The following is a 26,182-nucleotide window of genomic DNA, read 5'->3' on the forward strand; positions in this document are numbered from 1 at the left end:
AGATCTGCAAGCTCGAAACAATGTTGCGAAGCAACATATTTTGAGCTTGTCAATCTGCTATTTTTGAATTTGAATCCTGAGAAGTAACAGTTTTGGATGTATAATGAGGTTTCCACCCGACAGACAAGGTGCATTAGGCCGCGAAACCATCTTTGGGACCCCAATCTGTCACTGTAAAATCCTCCGTGTTAATTTAACTCTGAGAGTTAAAGACATGTACGGATCCTTTTGGTTCCACTATTAGAGTTACAGACCCTGTAAGGGTCAATTTGGTTCCATTCGTATACACTATAAGAGTTACAGATCAGTAAGGGTCCATTTGGATCCATTCATACACTCTCCCGTGACCCTTGGACAAGATGTTGTGAGAAACAGTGACTCGGGATGAATTCTACGTGGCTGGCTACGATCCACTCCTATCGCGTTATACTCGCGTAACTTATTCATGCTAATGCTAGCTTTGTGTGTTGGAGAGAGAGAGAGAGCGTTGTCGGGACGGAGGCGGTGTGTGTGTGTGTGAAACGGTTTTGTGAAGCGCTCGGCTCCGCTGGTGTTCTTTAGCTTGGCGTGAGCCCAGCGAGCCGGAAGCCCTTTCCCCGGGGTTGGGTATTCGCGAGGATGGTGTCATTTAAAGCAGCACAAGACCTTGACAAACGGGTCGGAAGGGGGGCCCCCTCTCTACCTTCAATAATGAAATTTACCTCCGGGCTATAGCGGCAGGAGGTAATAATAACCTGCACTGAATGGATCAGTGGGTACATCGCACCCCCATTCAACCAAGGGCTGACCTCCTTCCAAAGTAAGAACAAAGACAATCCGCACTTTCTCAGCCCCCTTTAAGTGCTTCTCAGCCAAGGACCTCTCTCCCCCTTTTCTCTGTTTGAGGTCCTTCAACGCTGTTATGCAACAACTCTCGTGGATGATTTGATTTAGAAAAGTTAGGTGTCATTAACACGCCCCGCACCCCCCCCCCCCCCCTCGCCATTGCTTGCTCGCACAAAGCCTCTCTTGCATAATGGCACTGTCGGCCGGAAGGCAACCTTGTAAATGTCCAAAACAGTTACTTTTCAGGAAATGGGGAAAAAAACAAAGAAAATAACCTGTGTTCTGGTGGAGCCGATGTAGTTATTATTTAGTCATGAGCTCTTGTTAAGACTTTTTTCACTAGTTTTACAGGATGCGCCGCCTAAGCCAACTGTATCGTTAGCAGGGATGGAGCTAAAGGGTGCAGTCGTCGCATACAGTAGATAGCAGTGTTAATTTTTTACAGCAAATTTTGATTTAGTTTAGTCATAAAAAAAATAAAATAAGGTTTTGTCATATTTTGAAAAGTTGTAGTCTACTTTTAGTCAACTAAATATCAAAAGATTTTAGTCGACTAAATCTACAGTGGATTTTGTCGGAAAAAAACGTATTTTGTCAGGCCTTGATGGCTGATTTTACACCTTGTGTAAACGAGTGCAACCAAACATAAAATGACTTGCCTTTTTAGTTGTACTGGATCTCTTCTCCACTAGTCATCATAGCTTAGTTTTTATTTCGTTTTCATCAGTGAAAAAAGGTGGTCGACAAACATTTTTCATCATAGTTTTTTTAGGCGACGAAATTAACACTGGTAGATATAGCGAGTTATAATGACAAGAACAAGTCCTCACCACGCTGTATATCTGTGGCTTGCGTCTCTTGGCCAGGTCTATGATGTTGATGCCGTTGTAGTAGAGGTTCTCGATGCAGCCGTGGAAGTTCTTCCTGAGGAAGGTGCCAGGCTTGCCAGGCAGAGGGATGCCCCCGAAGCTCAGCTTTGAAGAAATGAACAAAGGGTACAAAAGGCTGTATGAATGACTTCATAATTATAATACAGAAATGCGGGCGTGGACCAGCGGTTCGTCACTTTGTGCCTCGCTGCGAGCTTGTACATCTGCTATTTAAAAAAAGAAAAATTGAAACATTAGAAATTTGTGTAATGAGGGGCACGGTGGCGCAGTCGGTAGCGCTGTCACCTCAGAGCTAGAAGGTCCTGGGTTTGATTGCCGCCGGGGACGCTGGCTCCTCTGCGTCATCAGTGCCCATACCCTAGGTGTGGTTGGCAAAAGGGCCTTTCTGTGTGGAGTTTGCATGCTCTCCCTGTGTCTCTCAGGGTAGTTAATACCCTCACAAAAACATGTAGTAATTCTGGTTGCTACATTGCCTCCCCCATGACAGCCGGGGCGCCTGATGGAGGGGAGGGGAACTGGTTGGAATAACGTGTTCCTTCCACGTTCTACGTCCTACCGGGGAAACTCCCCCTTGTCAGGTGACAAGGTGGTCAATTGGCTCTCGTGCACTGAAGGAGACATGAGCTCGGCTCTGGGCTCCCTAGGCTGGCGGGGGGAGTGTAGCGCCCAAGATCACTTAGATAATTGGCACCGGGTGGAAAAGGGTTACAAAATTGTGGGATAAAAAAATATGTAAAAAAAAAGAAATGTGTGTAATATATATATATATATATATATATATATATATATATATATATATATATATTTATTTTTTAACACAAATCTTCTCTTCTGGGGGTCCCTGGCACAAAACATTTTCAGATGGGGGTCTGCGGCCAAATATCAATTCGGGGGTCCTTGGCACGACAAAGTTAGAGAACTACTGATCTAGACAACCCGTGCTCAAGCTATGAATTTAACGGCTGCGTCGGGGGGGACGATACCGAATGCTCATTGCACTCGCCGCTAAGCGCCGGCGGGAACAACGGGCCCAACATGCATTTTAATGAAACACATATTTTTTTTCCCCAGTAGTATTTTCTCATGATCAACTCTTTCTTTTGTTGATGTTTAAAATCCAGGTCACCCCTCCACCCCCCCTTCCTGTCCCCAAGAAACACAGAGAATAAAGAAATGCATGCCAGGGAATAAGTAACATTTTCAACTGAACCTCCATTTCAAAAACCTTTTTTTTCTCCCCTCCCCAATTACTGAACAACACTACATCCATATACGGCTAAATACGGTTGTGTCAGACGGGTCAAATTTTGTTTAAACATGATTTATGCTCCCCTCGGTTAGACTGCTGCGAGGAATACATTCATATTTGAAGTTCTTTTGGCTTGTTATTTTACTTCAGCAAGCACCCCGTTGAATCTTGAAGCAATGATTATGACTTGATCGTATTAAAAGGAGATGTATCTATTTAATTCAGCCTAAGAAGCAGCAGGGATAAAATATTTATGATTAAAAATTAATGACGAGAGGGGAGAGAGATATCAAAATCAGTAGGCATGAACCCCCCCATCCCCTATATATCCATATCCTGCATATCGTTGCTGTCGGGTGGAAACCTCTTGCGTTTTTTTTTTCGTTATTTAACGCCCTACTTGATCATACTACAGCGTCACACAAACGCATCAAAAGTAGCAGATCTACAAGCGACTTTTACTTTTACTCCACTACAATTATTTGAAAACTTTAGTTACTGGTTACTTTGCAGATATAAATGATTACATTATAAAACATTAACCACTTTAGTCCTTTTTTATACCTAGGCTATTTGACAATAGCAGATCTACAAGCTCACAACGTGCCACATTGCGATGCGTTGGGAGCTTGTAAATCCAACACTTTTGTACTACTTAAAATGACATAGATGAACCAGTTAACTTTTGTACTTTAACTCAAGTAAATTTTGAATTCCGGACTTTTACTTGTAAACTTCTACATTGCAGTATTGATACTTTTACTTAAGTAAAACATTTAAGCACTTTTTCCACCCCTGGTTTTGGACATATGAGGTTTCCACCCGACAGAGGCGATATCCAGCCCCGTCGGTAAGACTCTTCTTTATTCCATGTCTTGTTCTTTTTGTCGTTGTGTGTGATGGAACCCACCTCGTAGTCCACATCCAGGGAGTCTCCCTCTCCCTTGGTGCGGAAGTGCTGCGTGTGAGAGTCCACCGTGAGGTTGACCTGCTTGTTGAAGCGCTCCACCAGGACAGAGTGCCAGTGCTGGTCATCTAGAAGACTGCCCAGTGTGACGGCCACACGGCCACTGCTGAACCTCAGCCTGGTGTCATCTGCAACACAACACAACAACAACAACAACAACAACAACAACACAGTAACCACTCTGACCAACCTCATACGATACGATACGATAATACTTTATTGTCAGTTTGCACTGAAATTTGTCTTGCGACCCAACAGCCATGTATGCAACATATAACAGTACACACATTTGACATGACACAAGAAAACAACAAAAATACATACATAAAGACAAGCAAAGACAAGAGCAATGTCCGCCACTCAGCCTACCCCTGGCCTATAACTCCTGATTAAGCCTCAATGTCGTTTGATGGACAAAGGACCTCTTCAGTTTGACCTTATTGTATGTAGGACCACCGTATCTCCTTCCTGAAGGCAGCAACCTATATTCTCCATACAAAGCATGGCTAGTGTTTGAAGTGATATTCCTTGCCAACCTTATCATACTGTTATTAGTCGTAGATGTATAGAGCCTCTGAAGTGGTTGTCCAACAATCTTTGAACAAATGTTCACTTGCTGCAGCAGTTGTGATTTTAAAGCTACAGACAGACATCCATACCAGGTGGTACTACAGTACTGCAGAACACTCATAATAACAGAAGTGAAAAACAAAAGAAGAATCTGTCTACTAGCACCAAAAGATCTCAGACGGCGAAGGAAATAGACTCTTTGTTTTGTTTTCTTACCCACTGATTCAATCTGGTCTTTCCATGACAAAAGGTGGTCTATTACTACTCCTAGGTATGTATACGAACATACCTGGTTGATCTGTTCACTATGAATAGTAATGGGGGATCTGTGTATCTCTAGTGGAGCACCAAAAACAATCTCTTCTGTCTTTTTTGTGTTAATGATAAGAGCGTTGTTATCACTCCACTCCACCACCTTATTTACTCAGTGTTGGTGCAGTCCAGGATCACTGGAACTATCCAAAAGAGAAATCAAGACTGTATCATCAGAGTACTTTAGAATGTATTGGTCTGGTTTGTCAGTGCGACATTCAGACAGACATTCCTCAGTACGACAGCTGTCAGTATAAAGGGTGAAAAGTACAGCTGAGCTTACACAACCCTGGGGAGCTAGCCTGTTTCCAGCCGAATCTGCCTTTGCAAAATCGCATCGCACTTTAGCTCTCGGCAGATTAGGTCTGGCCCCCCTCCATAGAGATTCCATTTCTCTCCCTCCGCAGTGGTGTGGAGCCAACCAGGGCCCAGTATCCAAATGTGGGCGGGCTTATCACCTTATTTGGAGCAATGACGTACAAGGAAGCACTGCTCTGATTAGTTTGTGAACAAGGAAGCACTGCTCTGATTGGTTTAGGTCTAACCAATAGAGTCCGTTTGGATCTTTTTGTAACCGCCCCTTGGAAAAAAATCTATCGTTGATAGGGACCAGACTAATATCCACGCAGTGTGTCGTGTGATATTGTCTGGCCACGCGAGGCTACTGGGGAGCACCAACATTAGTAGTTAATGCTGAGGAGAGGGTTTTGTTCACTTTCACCCTCTGTACTCTGTTAGTAAGGAAGGAAGCATACCAGTGAATTAAGTATGGATTCAGTTCCAACTGTACCATCTTTGACACCAGAATATCAGACTGTATTGAAGGCTGAAGAGAAGTCTAAGAACAGCACCCTTGCATGATTCTTATTAGACTTATCTAGGTGTTTTGTAATGAAGTGGACCAGTGTGACAACCGTGTCCTCTGTACCGCAATTGATACTTTTACTTTGTAAAACATTTAAGTACTTTTTCCACTGGTCAGCGCCACTGCCCTAAACATGTACTGTAGTTGTTTTTAGTAGGAATAAACACAGAAGCACCCGGGAGGAAGTGGACTATGGAAGGGGAGGAGCCAAACCAAGTTCCTATTTCTACACAAAAAAGGAGGTGGTGCCCCCAGAGCCAAAAAACTGAAAAGAAAAAAATACCGAATGTGTTTCCAGATTGATACTTAACTAATGCTGCCTTCATACTTTCAGCTACAAAGCTACAGACCACCATTCATTTGTAGCTGTAGATGTAACCATGGACATTTGGGACACTCTTGAACGAAGTTATACTGTGAGAGAACGCCGTTCACAAACGCCAGAATGAACGCGTTCACAATAACGTTCATCTAGCGGATATACAGTACGTTCAGTTCACGTTCGCCCAAAATATGAACGAGTTCATGAACGATCGTTCATTGAACGCGTTCAGGCACAACACTGGTCACATGATCACAAAAAAACAGCCCGTTCACTTGTTATTGGATTTGGAAGAATGGCCTTTTCTCTGTTTCTGATGCTTTTTTGGTGAAAACAGCCTACATTCAACTGCCCACAACTATGGAACGGATGATCGCGGCAGCACGCTTTCCCTGCGCCCGGTTCTACAAGACTCGGATAATGTATTTTGAAGCGATTGGGGGATCGATCACTCTGGAGATGAATATTCTATGATTTTTTAGTGAAAACACTCAAAAATCGCTGGCAGTGGTTTAGCAAATTATGTTTTATTTCTGGCAGTCAAAGAGTTAAAGATATCCACAGACACTGCAGCTCTCAAGACCTGAGTCTGCACTACACACTGAAAGCCCCCCCAGTCTCTCACCCAGGTTGAGGTAGACCCCCCCCCCAGCCTCTCACCCAGGTTGAGGTAGAGCCCCCCCCCAGCCTCTCACCCAGGTTGAGGTAGAGACCCCCCCCCAGCCTCTCACCCAGGTTGAGGTAGACCCCCCCCCAGCCTCTCACCCAGGTTGAGGTAGACCCCCCCCCCAGCCTCTCACCCAGGTTGAGGTAGAGACCCCCCCCCAGCCTCTCACCCAGGTTGAGGTAGAGACCCCCCCCAGCCTCTCACCCAGGTTGAGGTAGAGACCCCCCCCAGCCTCTCACCCAGGTTGAGGTAGACCCCCCCCCCCCCCAGCCTCTCACCCAGGTTGAGGTAGAGACCCCCCCCAGCCTCTCACCCAGGTTGAGGTAGACCCCCCCCCCCCCCCCCAGCCTCTCACCCAGGTTGAGGTAGAGACCCCCCCCCAGCCTCTCACCCAGGTTGAGGTAGACCCCCCCCCAGCCTCTCACCCAGGTTGAGGTAGACCCCCCCCCCAGCCTCTCACCCAGGTTGAGGTAGAGACCCCCCCCCAGCCTCTCACCCAGGTTGAGGTAGAGACCCCCCCCCCAGCCTCTCACCCAGGTTGAGGTAGAAACCCCCCCCCAGCCTCTCACCCAGGTTGAGGTAGAAACCCCCCCCCAGCCTCTCACCCAGGTTGAGGTAGAGAGCCAGCTTGGCGCGGTGCAGCTCCAGAGTGATGTAATCCCCCCTCTGCCCCTCCCCGTGCAGCAGGACCCCCTCGGCCTGGCGGCTCTTGAAGCGCAGAGAGATCACGTCCTTCACCGTGGACATGGACTTCTGGTTGAACCGGTACAGCAGAGAGCTCCTGCCGTCAAAGTCTGCCACGTACGACTCTGGGAAAGAGAGAGAGAGAGATAAAGCACTTTTAGTTTGCTGGAAGCGTTTCAGATTTTTTTAATACTACATCGTCTCTGTCGGGTGGAAACCTCATATGTCCAAAGCTGTTACTTTTCAGGATTCAAATTCAAAAGCATCAAAAGTAGCAGATCCGTGACGCTGTAGTATGATCAAGTAGGGCGTTAATTTACGAAAAAACACAAAAAAGTTAAAATATGGAGATAAGAGGTTTCTGCCCCGAAAGCAACTGCTCCAGTGCACTGCTCCAGTGCATCTCAGAAGCAACAGAGGTACTTTTTACTCCACTACAATTATTTGACAACTTTACTTTACTAGTTACTTTGTAGATTTACAATTATTATTATTACACAACATACACAATAACTGATTGAGCTCTATTTTATACATTGTCTATTTGAAAATAGCCGATCTACAAGCTTGCAGATCTGCTTTTTTCAACAACAAAAAAATTGCCAAGATTTTAAACATTTCAGTACTTAAACTTTATACTGTAAGTATATTGTGATGCCAATACTTTTGCATTTTTATTCAAGTCAATTGTTTTACTTGTACTCGTAACGGATTTTTTTTTTATATTGCTGTATTGACACTTTTACTTCGAAATCTGAGTACTTCTTCCACCACCGTAGAAAATGGATGCATTTTATTCCCCGAAGACTCTCCTTGGTAATGTGCGCATCGGATGCTCAACCATCACGGAGTCTGGCATTTAATGTTTTTTTTTTTCTGTTTCTTTTTGTCACATCCCCTGACTGGAGATGAAGTGCCCTCTCCAATTTCTCTGAGGCAAAATGAGTTTTTAACCCATTGAAGCCGGGAACGCATCTCCGTCATGCTTAGATTTCTTTGGGCTATTGAAAAATTGCAGATATACAAGCTCATAGCGCGGCACTCGGTGCCGCGCCATGAGCTTGTATATTGCTATTTTTGGGGAAAATCATGGCCTTTGAATATATTTCTAAAGCAAACATTTGTAACTCAAATCTTTGCTTCTGGGGGATTCTACAAATGTCTTCTAAATCTTAACAGTTTTTTGAAAAAACGTATGTTGCTACAATATCAGTGGTTCTCAAATTAAATTTATTTGGCCGTGGACCCCCATCTCAAAATATTTTGTTCCAGGGACCCAGGAGTTGTAACAGGAGTTAAAAATGTTCGTTTTAAAAAATAAATATATTCAAAGATTTGCACAAATCTTTAAAAAAATTGCAGATCTACAAGTTTGTAGCAGACTTGTAGATCTGCTATTTTTGTATAGCCAAAGACATCTTAAAATGACACAAATGCGTTCCCGGTCTTAATGGGTTAACTCAAACTTCTGATTGGCAGAGGTGGATAAAAAAAATACGAACTACGAAAAAAATAGAAGAAAAAAAAAAACCTAGACACAGTAGTGTGCTACACCAGAGAGGCAATGTAGAAATTCTGCTTTATTTTTTTTCTCTAGCTTGAATACATTATATTTTCTGAAGGGTTTCAGCAGTGTAGGTTGGACTGTCTGAATAAATAATGCAATCTCCAACTTACACCTGCTATTTTAATGCAGAGCGGTGCAGAGTTGAGGGACGGTGACGTGGGGGGGGGAGAGAGAGAGAGAGAGAGAGAGAGAGAGAGAGAGAGAGAGAGGGGGGGGGGGGGCTCGCTACACTATGAAGACAGCAAGAAAAGAGGAAAAACCTGACATGTTTGAGGGAATTGTTGGTGTTTATATGAAACGGTATCAAAGGATATAGCAAAGAATGAGCATCAAAATATCCCTTCTTTATTTGGACACAATAATAGACATTATACTGTAAAAAGCATGGATATACAGCAGAATATAGACATTATACTGTACAATACATGAATATACAGCAGAATATAGACGTTTTACTGTACAATGCATGGATGTACAGTATAATATAGACATTATACTGTAAAAAGCATGGATATACAGCAGAATATAGACATTATACTGTACAATACATGGCTATACAGTAGAATATAAACATACTGTACAATGCATGGATATACAGCAGCATATAGGCATTATACTGTACAATGCATGGATATACAGCAGAATATAGACACAATACTGTACAATGCATGATATACAGTAGAATATAGACATTAAACTGTACAATGCATGATATACAGCAGAATATAGACATTATACTGTACAATGCATGGATGTACAGCAGAATATAGACATTATACTGTACAATGCATGATATACAGTAGAATATAGACATTATACTGTACAATGCATGATATACAGCAGAATATAGACATTATTCTGTACAATGCATGGATGTACAGCAGAATATAGACATTATACTGTACAATGCATGATATACAGTAGAATATAGACATTAAACTGTACAATGCATGGATATACAGTAGAATATAGACACTATACTGTACAATGCATGGATGTACAGTAGAATATAGAGAGGACATAATGTCTACTTCTGTATTCACAGCCGCCTACTTACAGCAGAGGACCTGATGATGCTATTGACCTTTGTTTTCATCATTCTTCTGCACTGTAATTTTTACCGTCTTATTTTTCTGTTTTATATTTACTGTTTTTTAACTGTAGCCATTATATTTAAATCTGTTTATGTGGCTGTCTTGATGTCTTAATGCTTAAAGGGACACTTCGCCGATTTTGCTGCCCATAGCGTCAAATTACGTTTTCCGCAGCTTCTCACCTTATGTCCGCACTACATGACTGCAGGTGACTACAGGTGTAGTTCAAATCCAAACCAACCCCCATAGCTCAAAGGACCGGCCCCGAAGGTGTCACCGTAACATTGTTCAACCTTCTTTCCCCACTCGACCACTCCCATTAGCTACCTCACATGTACTAACCTCGCATCACCAGTCTTTCCACCTCGGAGGAAACATGTACTATCATGGCGTCTGCAAACATATCAGAGTTATACTATAGTACCCGGACCCACACGCAGCTATGCGGACAGTGAGGAGCAACAACCGTCGGGGATGTTTCCTAGTGGAACTGACAGAATGTACACGGACCGTGGACGGTGGACGCTTGTCTCTCGAGTAAGTAAACATGCTGTAAAGTTGCCACTATCACTATAATCTCATGTTGTATCCCTCGGGTAGACTAAACTAGCTTGTGGAGCTGTGGCGTGAACGGAACGTTTGTTATTGTTGACTTGTTGCCTGTAGCCACGGAACCCCATGTCTTTTTTTTGGGAACATGACTGTCATGGCGGATCTTCAACCTCGTTTTGGCACTTTCTCCATTCACAACCCTTTCATCTACATAAACGTTCATATTTCAAATATAAAGTTCTTACCCCGTGGCCACAGATGTTACAATTGGAATCGGATGGGTCTAAGTACCCGTATCTTCCGTATTTTTCAATAAAAAAACATTTAAATCCGAATGGTGGCCATTTTCTCTTAGATGTATAATGTATCAGAGTGCAATATACATCCCAACCGATAGGGTCGCGTAATTGAAAGCATAAGGAGAAAATGGCCACCGATTGGATTAAAATGCTTTTTATTAAACAATACGGAAGATACTGGTACTTAAGACCCACCTGATTCAAATTGTAACATCCGTGGCATGAGGTCAGCACTTTATATTTGAAATATGAACGTTTATGTAGATGTAAGGTCTGTACATGTAGAAAGTGCAAACACCAGGTTGAAGCTCCGCCATGACTGATATGTTTCAGAGCTACTCAGTACATGACGACGTCAGGTCCCGAAAATAGCAGATCTACAAGCTCACAACGCGTCGCGGACTCGACACTTTGTGAGCTTGTAGGTATGCTATTTTTGGTGCGCATGCAACTAAGAATAAATTAGGTATCACGTCGGATGATATCCATGTAACTAAATCTAATCTAATGTGTTCTTTCCAATGACAGGACAGAAAGTTGTCATCAGCCTGCAAAAATGAAGGAACTGCAGATGAAGACCTGGGACACTACAGCCATATTTTTTTTCTTCTAAATAAAACGGTTACATTTACACACTGCTTGCTCTACTCATTGGTATATTCTACATTGTGTAAGCATTTATAATGACAAAATGTATTTACACCCAATTCTATATTGGGTTCTTTTGAACTGTTTCATGATAGGAGATGGTCTTTCATTTGGCAGAATGGTACATAATTACATGACTGTAAGCATTACAGATATAATAGTGAAAAACTCTTGTACATTCTGTTAGTATTTACTTCTACATGTAATCATAATTTTTCTGGGGACCCCAGCACATTGGATTCAACTTTACTAGTCTTAGATACAATAGGCTATAGTAAAATCTAATATTATCCATTATACACCAATTGAAAGCATGAAACGGTCTCATTTGAAAAAAGAGAAAAAAAACGATTAGGCTGTGTATGACAAGAGTATTTGAACATTAGCATGTCATTCTAAAGTAATGCCCATGTTTTCTATAAGTTTAGTCCAAGAAATAGACCCTGGAAATGACAGTGAAACATTATGCTCTCAGAGATAAGGAGTCACACATGACATGAGTATGAAACGTTTTGTTTTATTATTATATTGTTGACTATGCTGCATATCCATGGATGTCCCGACTCCCAAGTAGAAGATGGACGTCACGTCACCAGCACCGGACTGTCTACATGGTGGGATGGAATGTAGGAAAAAAAATTGATGCACACGCGTGCGCGCACACAGACACACACGTTTAGTGTTACTATGCTAATTTATAAATGATATATTTAGTTTACTATAAGATACAATCAAATCAATACAGAACACAATACAACAGCAGCCAAGACTATAGTTTCACCTTGCTGGCGCAACAAAGACACGGTGATGATGATACTGACATCCTGGTATATAGCAAACTTGCAATGGGTAGGCCTACTGGTCCAACTGTACTGGTTCAACAGAGGCAGATTTCACGTGGTCCAAGAAAGAACATGGCTTCGATGTCTGTTTTGTGATCCAAAGGTAGACAAAAAAGTCGGAAAAGTTGGAACGTAACATTCATCATTCTAAAGCATTCAGTGTTGCCAGATCTTGTGAGAGAAATAAGCAACCAGGTATATGAAAACAAGCCCAAAAGAAAATACCTGTGCCAAGAGCACTTGAAACCTAGACATGGGTTATTTGAAAATTGCCGATCTACAAGCTCACAACACGTAACGATGTGACGCAGTGTGAGCTTGTATAGATCTGCTATTTTCCAAAAAATCTTGAGGGGAAAAAAGTGCAAAATGTGGAATATTTTTTAAACATTTTAACAACACATTTTTGGTAGGGTCTCCCTGGCAAATATGTTGGCGCGCAGTGCACAGATGAGGGTCCGTGGAAAAGTACATGAACATGTTTGAGAACCACTGGTTTAAACAACAATCAAAACATTTGGAAACGAGCCCAAATATCAACTACATTTTAGAAACCAGCCGCTTATAATAAGCAGACATGGCAACGCTGGCCAATGTGCTGTATGTGTTTGTTGATGTTGTTGTAGTGAGAACTGGGAGGGGAAAGTTACAATGTAGACCACGCCCCCACGCAGCCTCCTCCCCTCAAGGAAGGGCAGTGCCCCAAAGCATTGTGGTTATTGTAGTAATGCAGCCAAACCCCAGTCATCCAGTCAAAGTCAAGACTTCTATATTTTTCTGGCCATAGGGTGCAAATTTGAAATTTTGCTACTGTTATCTACTATATTATAATAGATAATTAATATATATATTATTAACATTGAGTGACTGCAAGTTCTTCCAGGGGTGAAATGCTCCTTTAATGTTGTGTGTAAAAGCTCTTTGAGTTGCCTCGAGTTGAAATGAGCTGTACCAATGCACTTGCCTTGCACATAGCTTATAGCAGTGGTTTGCAAAGTGGGGTCCGGGGACCCCCAGGGGTCCTTGCGAAGGCTCCAGGGGGTCCCCTTGCAAAATGAGTTAACATAGCGTCACAATCATTTTAACCACTTTATCCATTTATATGTTGGCTATTCAAACATAGCAGATCTACAAGGTTCCAGGCAGTGGTGTAAAGTAACTAAGTACTGTACTTAAGTACAATTTTGAGGTACATTTACTTTACTGGAGTATTTCCAATTTTCAGTACTTTTACTTCTACTCCACAGTCTCAGAGGCAGATATAGTACTTTTACTCCACTATAGTTATTTGAAAACTTTAGTTAATAGTTACTTTGCAAGTATGAATTATTACATTATAAAACATACATTAACCACTTTAGCGCTATTTTATACCTAGGCTATTTGAAAATAGCCGATATACAAGCTATTTTCAAACATTTAGTACTTTTAGTACATTAAGTACATTTTGATGCCAATACTTTTGTACTTTTACTCAAGTAAATGTTTAATTCCGGACTTTTACTTGTAACAGAGTACTTCTACATTGCAGTATTGATACTTTTACTTAAGTAAAACATTTGAGTACTTTTTCCACCACTGCAGGTGGTCCCCATGCCTCTACCTTTGATGTCGCGTCCTCTGGTCATTGAATTTTATGGCCGGTATCCATATTTTGTCAGAATTTCAACATTGTATTTATTCGTCCAACAATAGCGAAACTACCAGATCCACAAGCTCACAATACAAGCTTGTAGAACGGCTAGTTTTTTGCTATTTATCGTATGAAGAAGTATGCCGGGCATAGCGTAATTTTTGTTTTTGTTTAGTTTTCTAAAGGACCACACACACACACACACACACACACACACACACACACACACACACACACACACACACACACACACAGTTTGAATATAGTTTTATTTTTTTCCTGTATCGAGGTTAGAACAAACGGCTTATATTTCAGCGCGCTAACTTCCCAGGAAAGGCTGTCGTTTCTATTAGCTTGGAATTCCCATCGATGAGGTCATTGGTAGGCAGGTTCCTGAACTGTCCACAACCCACCAATGAGACGCACGAGTGATTAGACAGAAGTTGTGCCGTGCCATCTTATAGTAAGCATTACTAAGGACCAATTATATGAAGATATGGTAGAACATGGGTGGAGCGCTCCTTTAAACAAACCATAATAAACAAACCAAACCCTGCTGTACCTGCACAACACCACGCTCACAAGCGTAGAAATGAAGCCTTTACAGTAATGGGATAGTGTTAACAGCTTAACGGATAATTGTTTTTATGATCATGATGTGTGATGTTGGCGTATATATTTCCCTATGGCGCAGCACCCCTCTACAGCGAGTCTCAGCCCTTCTGACACGCCTTTTTAACGGCAAACACTTTCTCAGCGCATTTCCTCGCCCCTCATTCCTTTATCTTTTCATTAAGCAGTGGATGTTAGAGGCCACCTCTGTAGAGATTGGCACCTAGAACGGGACGGTAGCGATGGCGGTGGGATGTTAATATCACTGGGGCAGGCTCCGGAGGTTATTGTGCTTGAAAAAAAAAAAAAAACATCAACTGCTGAGCACACACAATGCCAGCAGCTTAATAGAGACAGACAATGACAGCCTGCCGCGACTTGAGAGGGACGCAGGCTCCCCTCCTAGGTGCTACTAAATAAAATAAAGAGCGGGTGGGCGGGATGGGGAGAGGGGAAAGGAGAGGGGGGTTGAGTTGACGCCAGCCAGGACGACGCACTCCGCCACACATTGTGAAGCGCTCGCTAACTGGATGAGCTCAGTGAATTACCGCGCTGTGAAAGACAGTTATAATTATCCCTGAGCGAGCAGTTTTATAACCGCCAAGCCGTTCCACAGCATGCCTACTCCTGTATTAATGTTGGATGAATGTGTGCTCTGCTAATAAATGCTGCATGATTTGGCCCCTTATTTTCAACCCGCCGCACAAAATGAAACTCCTGAGTGTCTTTTCCTCCTGTGCAAAAAAAAAAGAAAAAGAGTAGGCAAAAGAGGAAGCCCCCCCCCCCCCCACCGCCACCCGCCAACCCCCTACCATCCTCACCCCGGGGGGGCCCACACACACACACATTACCATTTTGATACGTCAAAAAATGATAAAGGAGCACTTAGAAGTAAAAGAGAAAAAAAAAGAAAAAGACGGCGGGAAAGTCTTAATGGGGTCATAATCGTTGCGCGCGGAACTGTTGAGTTTTATACGTCTTTTAAATGATTTACAAGCATGCATATAACCCAAGCAGGATCAATGAAAAATTGAGAGGTTATATATAATTAGCATAACTGTTGGCTTTATAGCCCGAATTAGCACATTTCGAACAATGCACCGACTGTGCGCCCGCTACGCCGTTACTGTGAGAGGAGCTAAACTAAAGACTGAAGATGTATGAAAGTAGGTCATTAAAAGATATACAGTGTCTCTGATCCACTTTCTACCATCTCTACAGTAAGTAGCTACTGTTGGCCATGTACGCGGTATATGGCTGTAATAATGTAAACATGTTCAGAACATTTAACTTAACAACCCTATTTTGGGCATTCCTTTATAAACGAAAAAGTGTTAAAAAAAAAAGAGACATTCGGAGAATAGCTGATTTATAAGTTCACAATGTGTCACGTTGTGAGCTTGTAGATCACCTATTGTTTGGATATTTTTTAAAGTATAAAACCTATACTATTCTGGGGTGAACCGAAAATGTGATACCTACAAGCCCTGTGATGTGTTGCGTGAGCTTGTAGATTGCCTATTTTCGGCCAAGAGCTTTAGCGTAGAGGGGCCGGGTGGATGGAGGGGGAGAGGTTCAGACCCCTGGGGGACCCTGGTCAACGAAATATAAAAGGTTTAAGTCAGTGGTTCTCAAACTTTTTCAAGTCGAGGACCCCTAAATTGACACTTATAGCCTGCGGACCCCCATTTGAAAAAATATGCCAGGGACCCCGATAAGAAAAGATTTGTTCGGCTCTAGCAGTGATTCTCAACCATTTTAATTTAAAGGACCCCCAGTTTGACATGCATTAGGCTACGGACCCCCATTTAATGGCATTTCTATCTCTGGGACGCCAATTTATATAGTCAAATTAATGCTAATTCAACTCTGAGAGTGTACAAATGGAACCAAATGTACCCGTTAGGGTCCATTTGGTTCCATTTGTACACTCTCTGAGTTACAGACCCATAAGGGTCAATTTGGTTCCTAACCATCTATCATTTATCTGGGGAGTGGGGACCCGCTGGAACTCCCTCAAGGACCCCTGGGGGTCCCGGGACTCCACTTTGAGAACCAATGGTTTAAGTAGTTTAACTATATAGCACTTTAAGTTCCATACACATCAAAAGTAGCATTCATAAGCAACCAAATGCCAGCCTTCCCTGGCTCCATAGACTCAGGGGTTTCACGGCTAGAGGCTTTACTGTATTATTTGGTAGGTTTTATCAAAAGCAGAGAGCATGGGGACCCCCTGGAACCCCATCACGGACCCCTATGCGGCCCCCGGACCCCACTTTGAGAATCGGTGATTTAAATTATGCATTAGGATTTTAGTAGATGAAGCTGCACAACGCTAATGCCCCGCATTGCCGGGACGGATAACATTGTTGGGAGACGGCCAAAACCACATGATGACAAAAGTGCATTCTGGGGCACTAAGACTGCCGGTAAGCCTTGCCATGGTGCTCACTGCCCCGACCCCTACAGTATATACACCAGTAGTGGACAGTAATGAAGTACATTTACTTGAGTACTGTACTTTTTCATTATTATCCTATAATATAATAAGGAAACCTCTTTCAGTCAGTTACTCATAACCTGTCTGTTCCAGTGGCTTGAGCAATTGATCTGAAACTGCCTGCGGCCATTGACCATTAGCGTATGCACACAACCGCGACGCCTTGTTTTTCTCGTTCCCAAAATGTAAGCTGTTTATTAGCATTGTTTGCGTAAACACCAGAGATTCCGAGTTCGGCCTATGGGATCTGGCGTAGTCATGGTTACAGCCCGAGTGGTGGAAAGTAACTAAATACATTTACTTAGGTACTGTACTTAAGTAAAAAATGTTGGTACTTGTACTTTACTTAAGTATTTCCAATTTCCAATACCTTTACTTCTACTCCACTACATCTCGGATCCAAATATTGTACTTTTACTCCACTGCATTTATTTGAAAACTTAAGTTACTAGTTAATTTGTAAATTTTTGATTATTAGGGGAGAACGGGGTAAGATGAACCACTTTTTACTTATGTTGACCTCTAGGCAAGGAAACATGAGATGGAAGTAAAATCTAAACATCTACTAAAACTTCAAGAAGTCTTCTATCAATTGAAATAATGAGTGTGCATCTATGAAAAATGGTTGTAAAAATATGGGTTCTAAAAAAAAAATGTGGTTCAACTTGCCCCAGGTAAGGGGTAAGTTGATCCTAGTCAAGGGGTAAATTACCCATATGATATTTTGCATTTTCAAGTTTAAACTTGAACAAATAATGTATTCACGTATCAACAATAATTTAATAACACATTTCCCTTTTGCAAATAGTCTTATTTATTTTCTTAATGGTATTTAAACAATATAAAACCAATTAAATAAAGTTTGTTATTCAGAACCTTTTAATATTTGCAATTGTTAATACAACATTGAAAACTTCTCTTAAATGAGTGTATTCATCCAAATGAAAGGTCATACAGCATAATTTGAGAAGCAAAGGCATAATACAAAATATGAATAGTGATTAATATTAGGAAAATTGGCTCAATTTACCCCAAGGCATTTGGTTCATCTTGCCCCATGGCCACCATTTGACCTAACCTGGCTAGCTTAATGCTTCAGGCTAAACTTTAGCTAAATGATTCACATGGTTTTATACATTGGAATATCACCAACATGCATGATATATAAGTTTAGACCTGGGTATATTTGCTTAAAAATAAAAATCCTTATACCAGAAAAGTAAAAAAAAATAACTTTGACCAGCAAAAAACACTTTTTTGTTTAGAAATATGCTTATCACTTTGCCCATGTGTCTCTCAACTTCACAGCCAGGTGGAAATGATGGGTGTGTCCTGATTTTAAGGTCATAATGACAACTCATGTGTATAGTTTTAAAGATACAGGGGGTGGTTCAACTTACCCAGAGGTTCATCTTACCCCGTTCTCCCCTATTACAAAACAGAGATTAGCCACTTCAGCCCTACATTTCGGCCATTTGATAATAGCCGATCTACAAGCTCAAAATGCGCCGCGATGAGACGCATTGTGAGCTTGTAGATCAGCTATTTTCAAAAGATTTTTATACATTTGAATGGGACATTCTGCATAATGAGTACTTTTAGTACATTTTGATGCCAATACTTTTGTACTTTTACTCAAGCACATTTTTAATTCCGGACATTCAATTGTAACAGAGTATTTCCATTTTGCAGTATTGATACTTTTACTTAAGTAAAAAATGTGAGTACTTTTTCCACCACTGCAGCCCCGGATATACTCTCGGTCCAAACCATTGGCCAGTCCCTGGGTAGATTTAGCTACGGGGCGTCAGAGAAAAACGTCTCTCTGTGAATCACAACGAGTGGAGCTGCACCTCACACGTGTGTGTGTGTGTGTGTGTGTGTGTGTGTGTGTGTGTGTGTGTGTGTGTGTGTGTGTGCTTGTGCGTGTGCGTGTGCGTGTGTGTGTGTTGTAACTGTCGGAGCTAGGCAGAGATCGAGTCATAGGAACACGCGCCTTCCATACATAACTCAGTCTGCAAATACTTTCAGTGCCCACATCCCCGGGCATGGACTAGTTATTATTATTATTCACTCAAATGGTACCATATTATAATGAGCATTAGTACGAATTATATGACGATAGGTTTTGATACTTTTACTTAAGTTAAACTACTAGTACTACTAGTAGTACGAGTACTTTTTGCACCACTGCCTGTACTGTTAGCACACCTGCTAATAAAGTCAATCAAATCATTAAAAACACAAAGTAGGCCTCCTCGGCGAGGAGGCTTGACTCACTGTAGGAGCATCCGTACACCTCCACCCTGAGGCCCAGCCAGCCACTGGGGTTCCAGTCCAGCGGAACGAAGCGCAGGAAGCGGGTCCTCAGCGAGGGGGTCAGTCTGTTCTGGACCACGCCCTCCCAATTCATGTTCCCCACAAACTTCTGCATTGACAAAGACAGACAGACAGAAAGAAATACATTTGAGCATAATCGTTGCTGCTGAATCTCAATTTTTTAAAAACTTTTTTATGTTTCTTTTATTGTTTACATCAGTGGTTCTCAAACTTTTTCATGTCAAGGACCCCCAACTTCACACTTATTAGCCCACGGACCCCTCATTTGAAAAGATATTATGCCAGGCAGGGACCTCCATGAGAGAAGATTCTTACGGCTCTAGTAGTGATTCTTGACCGTTTTAATTTCAAGGACCCCCAGTTTGACATGCGTTAGAGCTACGGACCCCCATGTAATGGCATTTCTATCTCTGGGACCCCAATTTATATTGTAAAATCAATGTTAATTTAACTCTGAGAGTGTAGAAATGGAACTGGTTCCATTTGTACACTCTCAGAGTTACAGACCCATAAGGGTCCATTTGGTTCCTAACTATCTATCATTTACCCCGGGGCCCGGGAACTCCCTCGAGTACCCCTGGGGGTCCCCGGACCCCACTTAGAGAACCAATGCGTTAGACGACAACCCCTACTTCATCGTACAAGAACCGTCGGCACAAAAGTAGTGAAAATAGCAGATCTACAAGCTCACGAGGCATTGTGAGCTTGTCGACCGGCTATTTTCCATTTTTTTGTTTTTTTTTAAGGAACGGTACTGGACATACGAGCTTTCCAGCCGGCGGCGACGATAACACTTACGCATGTACGTCCGTGTCGGTACGCGTTACAGACAAAGACAGCCCGAGAAAAGGAACATCGGTTATGATGGCAGCCTTCACATAAAAAAGCAGTGAAGACTGACAGATGGAGACATTGTTCTGGGCAGTTCGCTCGCCCCATTCAAACCCACCCCCACCCACCCACAAGTGTGCGTGCGCCCCACACACACACACACACACACACACACACACACACACACACCCACCCACACACAGCAAACTTCTGCTGACACAACCAGCAAGGAGAGAGAGAGGAAAGCTTCGGTATAAGACGCGTAAAGCCTAATGCATTCTACTAGCTACGGTTACCTTAAGTGCACCTCGAAAGGCACGGAGGTAAAAGTGCAATGCAACTTTAATGTCGGCTCATTTTACTGATGATAATCGGCCTTGAAGGACACAGAGGGTTTTTTGTCCAAAAGTTTGCAACGACCTTGGATCGCAAAAAAAAAGTAAATTGTGATTTATATTGCAGTGCTCGAGTTAATGTAAAAAAAAAAAAAGACTGTGGTGCCTTTGCTGTGATGAACTATCTATGTACGGTATGTGCACGCGCACACGCATGCATTGCACGAACGCACGCCGCGCACTCATGTTTGTATTACTACGGTATACTTGTGAGGACATCACCGTTTTAGTACGGCGACATTACGAATGTCATTTTCAATGTAGTTTTCGACGTTTTTAACCCTGTAACCCTAAAGCCGAAAATAGCCGATCTACAAGCTCACAACGCGTCCAGCGGTCCCCCTGATCCTCACAATGTCCATTTATCAAATTCTACTATACTTGTGGGGACATTTTGGCCCCTCACTAGTATAGTAATACAGGTGTGTGCGCACGGACACACGCACGCACACACACACATGCACACCCAAAGTTAATGCAGAACATTTAATGTGGACCAGCTAATGTGGAACGGTTCGCTGTATAATAATATTATTGCATTATATTAATTTGCTTTGATAGGAGCATGCATACACTCAAGTCGCACGGGCAAAACAAATTATATGTTTCATTTATGGCCTGAAGTCATTAGCGGCGGTGCTTGAAATGCAATGCCTTAAAGATGTAGATAAAGGACTTCACTGCAGCACATGGCACAGCGTGATTTTCCATTGTTGTTGCAATGTAATCTGACACACATCTCACACATACACACACACACGCAGGGTTTTAAAACAATCTCTGATATGAGACTGAATCAAATTCAACCTTTTATCTGTTCGTCTATTCAATTCTGGAACGAACGGCCATTTAAGTGTATAGCGCCGATTATGATGCAACCTCAGCGAAATATCTCCACAGAGAGCTGACCTAATCAGTGGGCGAAAGTATCTAAGTACATGTACTCAAGTACTGTACAATTTTTAGGTCTTTTTTTTTTTACTTTACTGGAGTATTTCCAATATTGAATACTTTTACTCCACTACATCTCAAAAGGTAAATATATTGTACTTTTACTCCAATATAATTATCTGAAAACTTTAGTTACTAGTTACTTTGTATATTTTGATTATTATTACAAAACCACTTATTTTATATACTTTGGCAATTTGAAAATAGGCGATCTACAAGCTCACAATCTCACAATGTGTCGCTCTGCAACGTGTTGTGAGCTTGTAGATCTGCTAGGAATTTCATATATTTGAAAAAACGAAATGAGACCTTATGCATAATGAGTACTTTTACTTTTGGTACTTTAAGTGTGATGCCAATACCTTTGTACTTTTACTCAAGTAAATGTTGAATACCGAACTTGTACTATTTCTACAATAGGGTATTGATACTTTTACTTAAGTAAAACTTAATGTGTACATCAACTGGACCTAATGAATATCACAGTCACAGTCAGGTGGAAACCAGAGTGAAACAAAGTGAAGATCCCAAACTGTTACTTTTCAGAAGAAGAAAAAAAGATAAAACCTGTGTTCCAATGAATCCAATGTAGTTATTGTTTAGTCACAAGCTCTTGTTGATAGTGTTCATTGGGTGTAAAACCCACACCCATTACTGAGGCCGATTCTTACTTATGTCTTCTAAAGCCTAGCTAACAGTTTTCTGAAAAAAATATGTTTCTATATCAGTGGTTCTCAAACCTTCAATGTCAAGGTGATATGATATGTATTTGGCCACAGACCCCCATCTCAAAATATTCTGTTCCAGGGACCCCCCAGAAGCAAAGATTTGAGTTAAAAATGTACGCTTGAAAAGAATATAAATATATTAATTTGCACACATTTTCTTGATTTTTCAAAAATAGCTTTTTAGCTCAAAAAAAGATGCGACACAGATGCGTTCCAGGTCTTAATGGGTTAAACACGTTTAATTTTCAAAAAACTAAGAAACAGAATTGACTGAAGAAGGTCTAATGACCAAAAAACTGGTCATTTTATTTTATTCTATACGAAAACAAACAGAAAAAGTTGAAATATGGAGATACACCGGTTTCTGCCCGACAGCGACAATATAATATAATATGCATATTATGAATATGGTTCGACAGCATAACCTTTTACCCAGATGATACCACCAGGTCTCAAGCATAATTTCTTATAGATGAGAAGACCCTTGGCGCTACAACTGAAAAACATCACAAATCCATACACTGTATTAACATTTAATCTAAGAGAAACAGTTACATCATGGCCCCCGAAGCTTCCTGGCTTTTTATAACACGGCATCATATTCCATAATCTCATGTGACCTATACAGTACTACCCAGTCTATTTCATCTCAAACCCAGCCATGATGCCATGTCCCGGGATGCCCCTTGTTATTAAAAAAACGGTTATCCTTGTTGTTATGTGGGAAACCTCTTATCGAGGGCTTGGAGGCTGGAGCGCAAAGGGCGTATGAGTGAAGTGTTCAGAATTTTACAGGAGAGCTTTTCATTGACTGTAATTATTTAATTAAACGCTAAATATTTAAGCAATATACAGATTGTAACAGATTCACAAGCTCAAAACGTGGCGCAAAGCGATGCATTTCAAGCTTGTGGATCTGCCATCTTTGAATTTGAATACTGAAAAGTAACTGTTTTGAGGATGTATGAGATTTCCACCCAAAAGAGACGATAAACACTATTCTTTTATCCTTGTATCGACTGCTGAGTGGCCCCTTCGTTGCACGTTCATTAAAAAGATCCCTGGCTAATAAGCCTTATAATTATAATTGCCCTCTATAACTACAATTAAAAAATTAAAACACCGTATTTTATAAATAGTTTCACTCAATAGGGACCACTCCCGTCGCACGTTGATGATGTCACAATTATAATGTATTAACCCTGTAAGACCGGGAGCGCATCCGTGTCATTTTAGATTTCTTTTGGCTATTCAAAAATAGCAGATCTACAAGCTCGTAGCGCGGCACCGCGCTACGAGCTTGTAGATCTGCTATTTATTTATTTTTATCGTGAAAATGTGGGCAAATCTTTGTCTATGTATTTTTTTTTGTACATTTGTAACTCAAGTCTTTGCTTTTCTGAGGGTCTTAAAGGGTTAAGGCTAAATAAGGCTAATATTAGCTTGGGACCCTTTTAAAGGAGGAGTTCACCCAAAAAATTACTTATTTTCTATCAATTACACACCCCATGAAGCCTTGATTTCATGGATTTATTTTTGTTTTTGTGGCATTCCTAAGACAATTTTTTTTGGGTGAACTCCTCCTTTAAGGCTTCCTTTACGCCTTCCTCTCTGGTGATGGTGAGCAGTGTCCTCATCAACACTTACATCAGCTGATCGCGCGCCTTGTCGCTATTTATATCCCCGTGGTTGAGAGCATGTGGATTCTCACATGACTCACAGTTATAACGCTTTGGCACCGATGCTCCGATGCACACGGCGAGGCACCAGTGGTTTTTACTAAAGTAAAAGTATCAATACTGCAATGTCGAAGTACTCTGTTACAAGTAAAAGTCCGAAATTCAAAATGTACTTGAGTAAAAGTAAAAAAAAGTATTGGTATCAAAATGTACTTAAAGTACCAAAAGTTAAAGTACAAATAAGTTTGAAAATGGCAGATCTACAAGCTCACGACGCGTTGTTAGCTTGTAGATCCGCTATTTTCAAATAGCCTAGGTATAAAATAGGGCTAAAGTGGTTAATGTATGTTTTATAATGTAAAAGATTATATCTACAAAGTAACTAGTAACTAAAGTTTTCAAATCATTGTAGTGGAGTAAAAGTACAATATTTGCCTCTGAGATGTAGTGGAGTAGAAGTAAAAGTATTGACAATTGGAGATACTCCAGTAATGTAAAAGTACCTCAGAATTGTACTTAAGGACAGTACTTAAGTTAATGTACTTAGTTACTTTACACCACTGCGAGGCACACAGGGGACTGGTCCAGGCACACGGCTGATCACTGTCGCAAAAAAAAGAAAAGGGAAATCCTTCATATTGAACCCGTTTTCTTTCCCTTTGTTCTCATTCTACCCGACTACCCCTCTCTCTTCCAGTGGTGGAAAGTAATTAGTGTGGTTGCCCTGATAGGGCAACCAGACTATAGTACTCTACCTACTTTATTCTTTATTCTAGATAAACTTTATTTTGCCGTGCTACTCCTCCCACATTTTTTTTTTCTCCCAATTTCGTGCCATGTCAAATTGACCGGCTTCATCGGGAATCCCAGGCTTGTACTTTGCTAAGAGATACGTTTAATTGATATTGATTTATTAGTGCATTAAATTTCTCCATCCACTTTCATGGAAAAATGAAAAAACTCAAATTCAAGTATTTTTTTGGGGCTAGTTACAAGAAATGGAGGGGAGGTTCATAATTTAGTGCGAAATTATTAAAAAAATAATTATATCATTTGGCCACACGGTGGCGCTATAAAAGCCACGCCAATTTGCGTCAGGATAAATGTTTTTAGAATTTTCTTCAAAACACACTTTTTGCACCTTTTCCTACAGATTTTTTCCAAATCTCACAAAAATCGGTACACGTGATCTATGGACCCATGCGATAAACCTGTCCGTAATTGGCTTCCAAAGTTAGTGGGAGGGGCCCGTTTTACCAAAAACGTCAAAAATCACGAACCAATCGATCCCAAATTTGAATCACATGTCGAGGGTTGTTTACTCAACAAATCCCCAAAAGCATTTCCACTTTGATCCATAGGGGGCGCCACAAATGCGCAAAACGTAACCATTCGATGCAAAAACATGATTTTTGGGGGGATCAATCCTCTCAGAATGAAACGCGAGTGATCTCAGGAGTGAAGTGACAACGTAATTGCCCCATTACATTTATGGGAGGGGCCTATTTCTTTAGTGGGAGGGGCCTATTTCCTCAAATAAAACGGCACGTGTCACGAAAGTGGGATCCGATTGGCACCGAATGGCACGTCGCACGGCCTCCGACGGTATTCCTCCGGGCGTATCCCTCGAGTCCCGGCGGCAGCGACCCGTGACCGGCGTCGGCACAACCACACTTTGCAATTTCCCAGAATTGCGACGCGTCTAGTTAAGTAATGTACTCGAGTATAAATCTGAGGAACTTTTACTTTACTTGAGTATTTTCAATTTTCAATACTTTTACTTCAACTCCACTACATCTAAGAGGCAAATTATATACTGTTATACTTACTACAATTATTTGAAAACTTTAGTTACCTGGTAGATTTGGATTATTGTTACAAAACATGCATTAACCACGTCATCCCTATTTGTATACATTTTGAAAGCTTGAAATTGGATATTCCGCATAATGAGTACTTCTACTTTTGGTACTTTCAGTATATTTTGGACAGACAGAATGGTCTAATCTAATCTTTGTTTGGCAAAGACATTTTCCCATCCCCAGGCCTTCTCTGGAAGCAGAAGGAGGACTTTGCATGGTCCCTGGAGCCAAGGCGGACTTGGGTACGTGTCAAAACGTCTCTGTCGGGGGGAAACCTCATATGTCCAAAACTGTTACT

At 41.5% G+C, this 26,182-nt stretch overlaps 1 protein-coding gene across 1 annotated transcript in view; it reads right to left on the reverse strand.

Annotated features, from left to right (window-relative positions):
* The window catches only part of LOC308073383 (contactin-associated protein-like 5), a gene marked incomplete at both ends in the record, with an annotated part of 192,163 nt that overhangs the window by 66,055 nt on the left and 99,926 nt on the right, over window positions 1-26,182 (reverse strand). The window contains 4 exons of the mRNA XM_080412254.1: window positions 1,656-1,799; window positions 3,875-4,059; window positions 7,237-7,476; window positions 19,379-19,526. Of these exons, the coding sequence (XP_080268380.1) occupies window positions 1,656-1,799; window positions 3,875-4,059; window positions 7,237-7,476; window positions 19,379-19,526 (717 nt within the window). The remainder of the gene's footprint in view (window positions 1-1,655; window positions 1,800-3,874; window positions 4,060-7,236; window positions 7,477-19,378; window positions 19,527-26,182) is intronic.

Source organism: Gymnoscopelus braueri (genome assembly GCF_963280865.1).
Source record: "Gymnoscopelus braueri genome assembly, chromosome: 18".
Lineage (NCBI taxonomy): Eukaryota > Metazoa > Chordata > Actinopteri > Myctophiformes > Myctophidae > Gymnoscopelus > Gymnoscopelus braueri.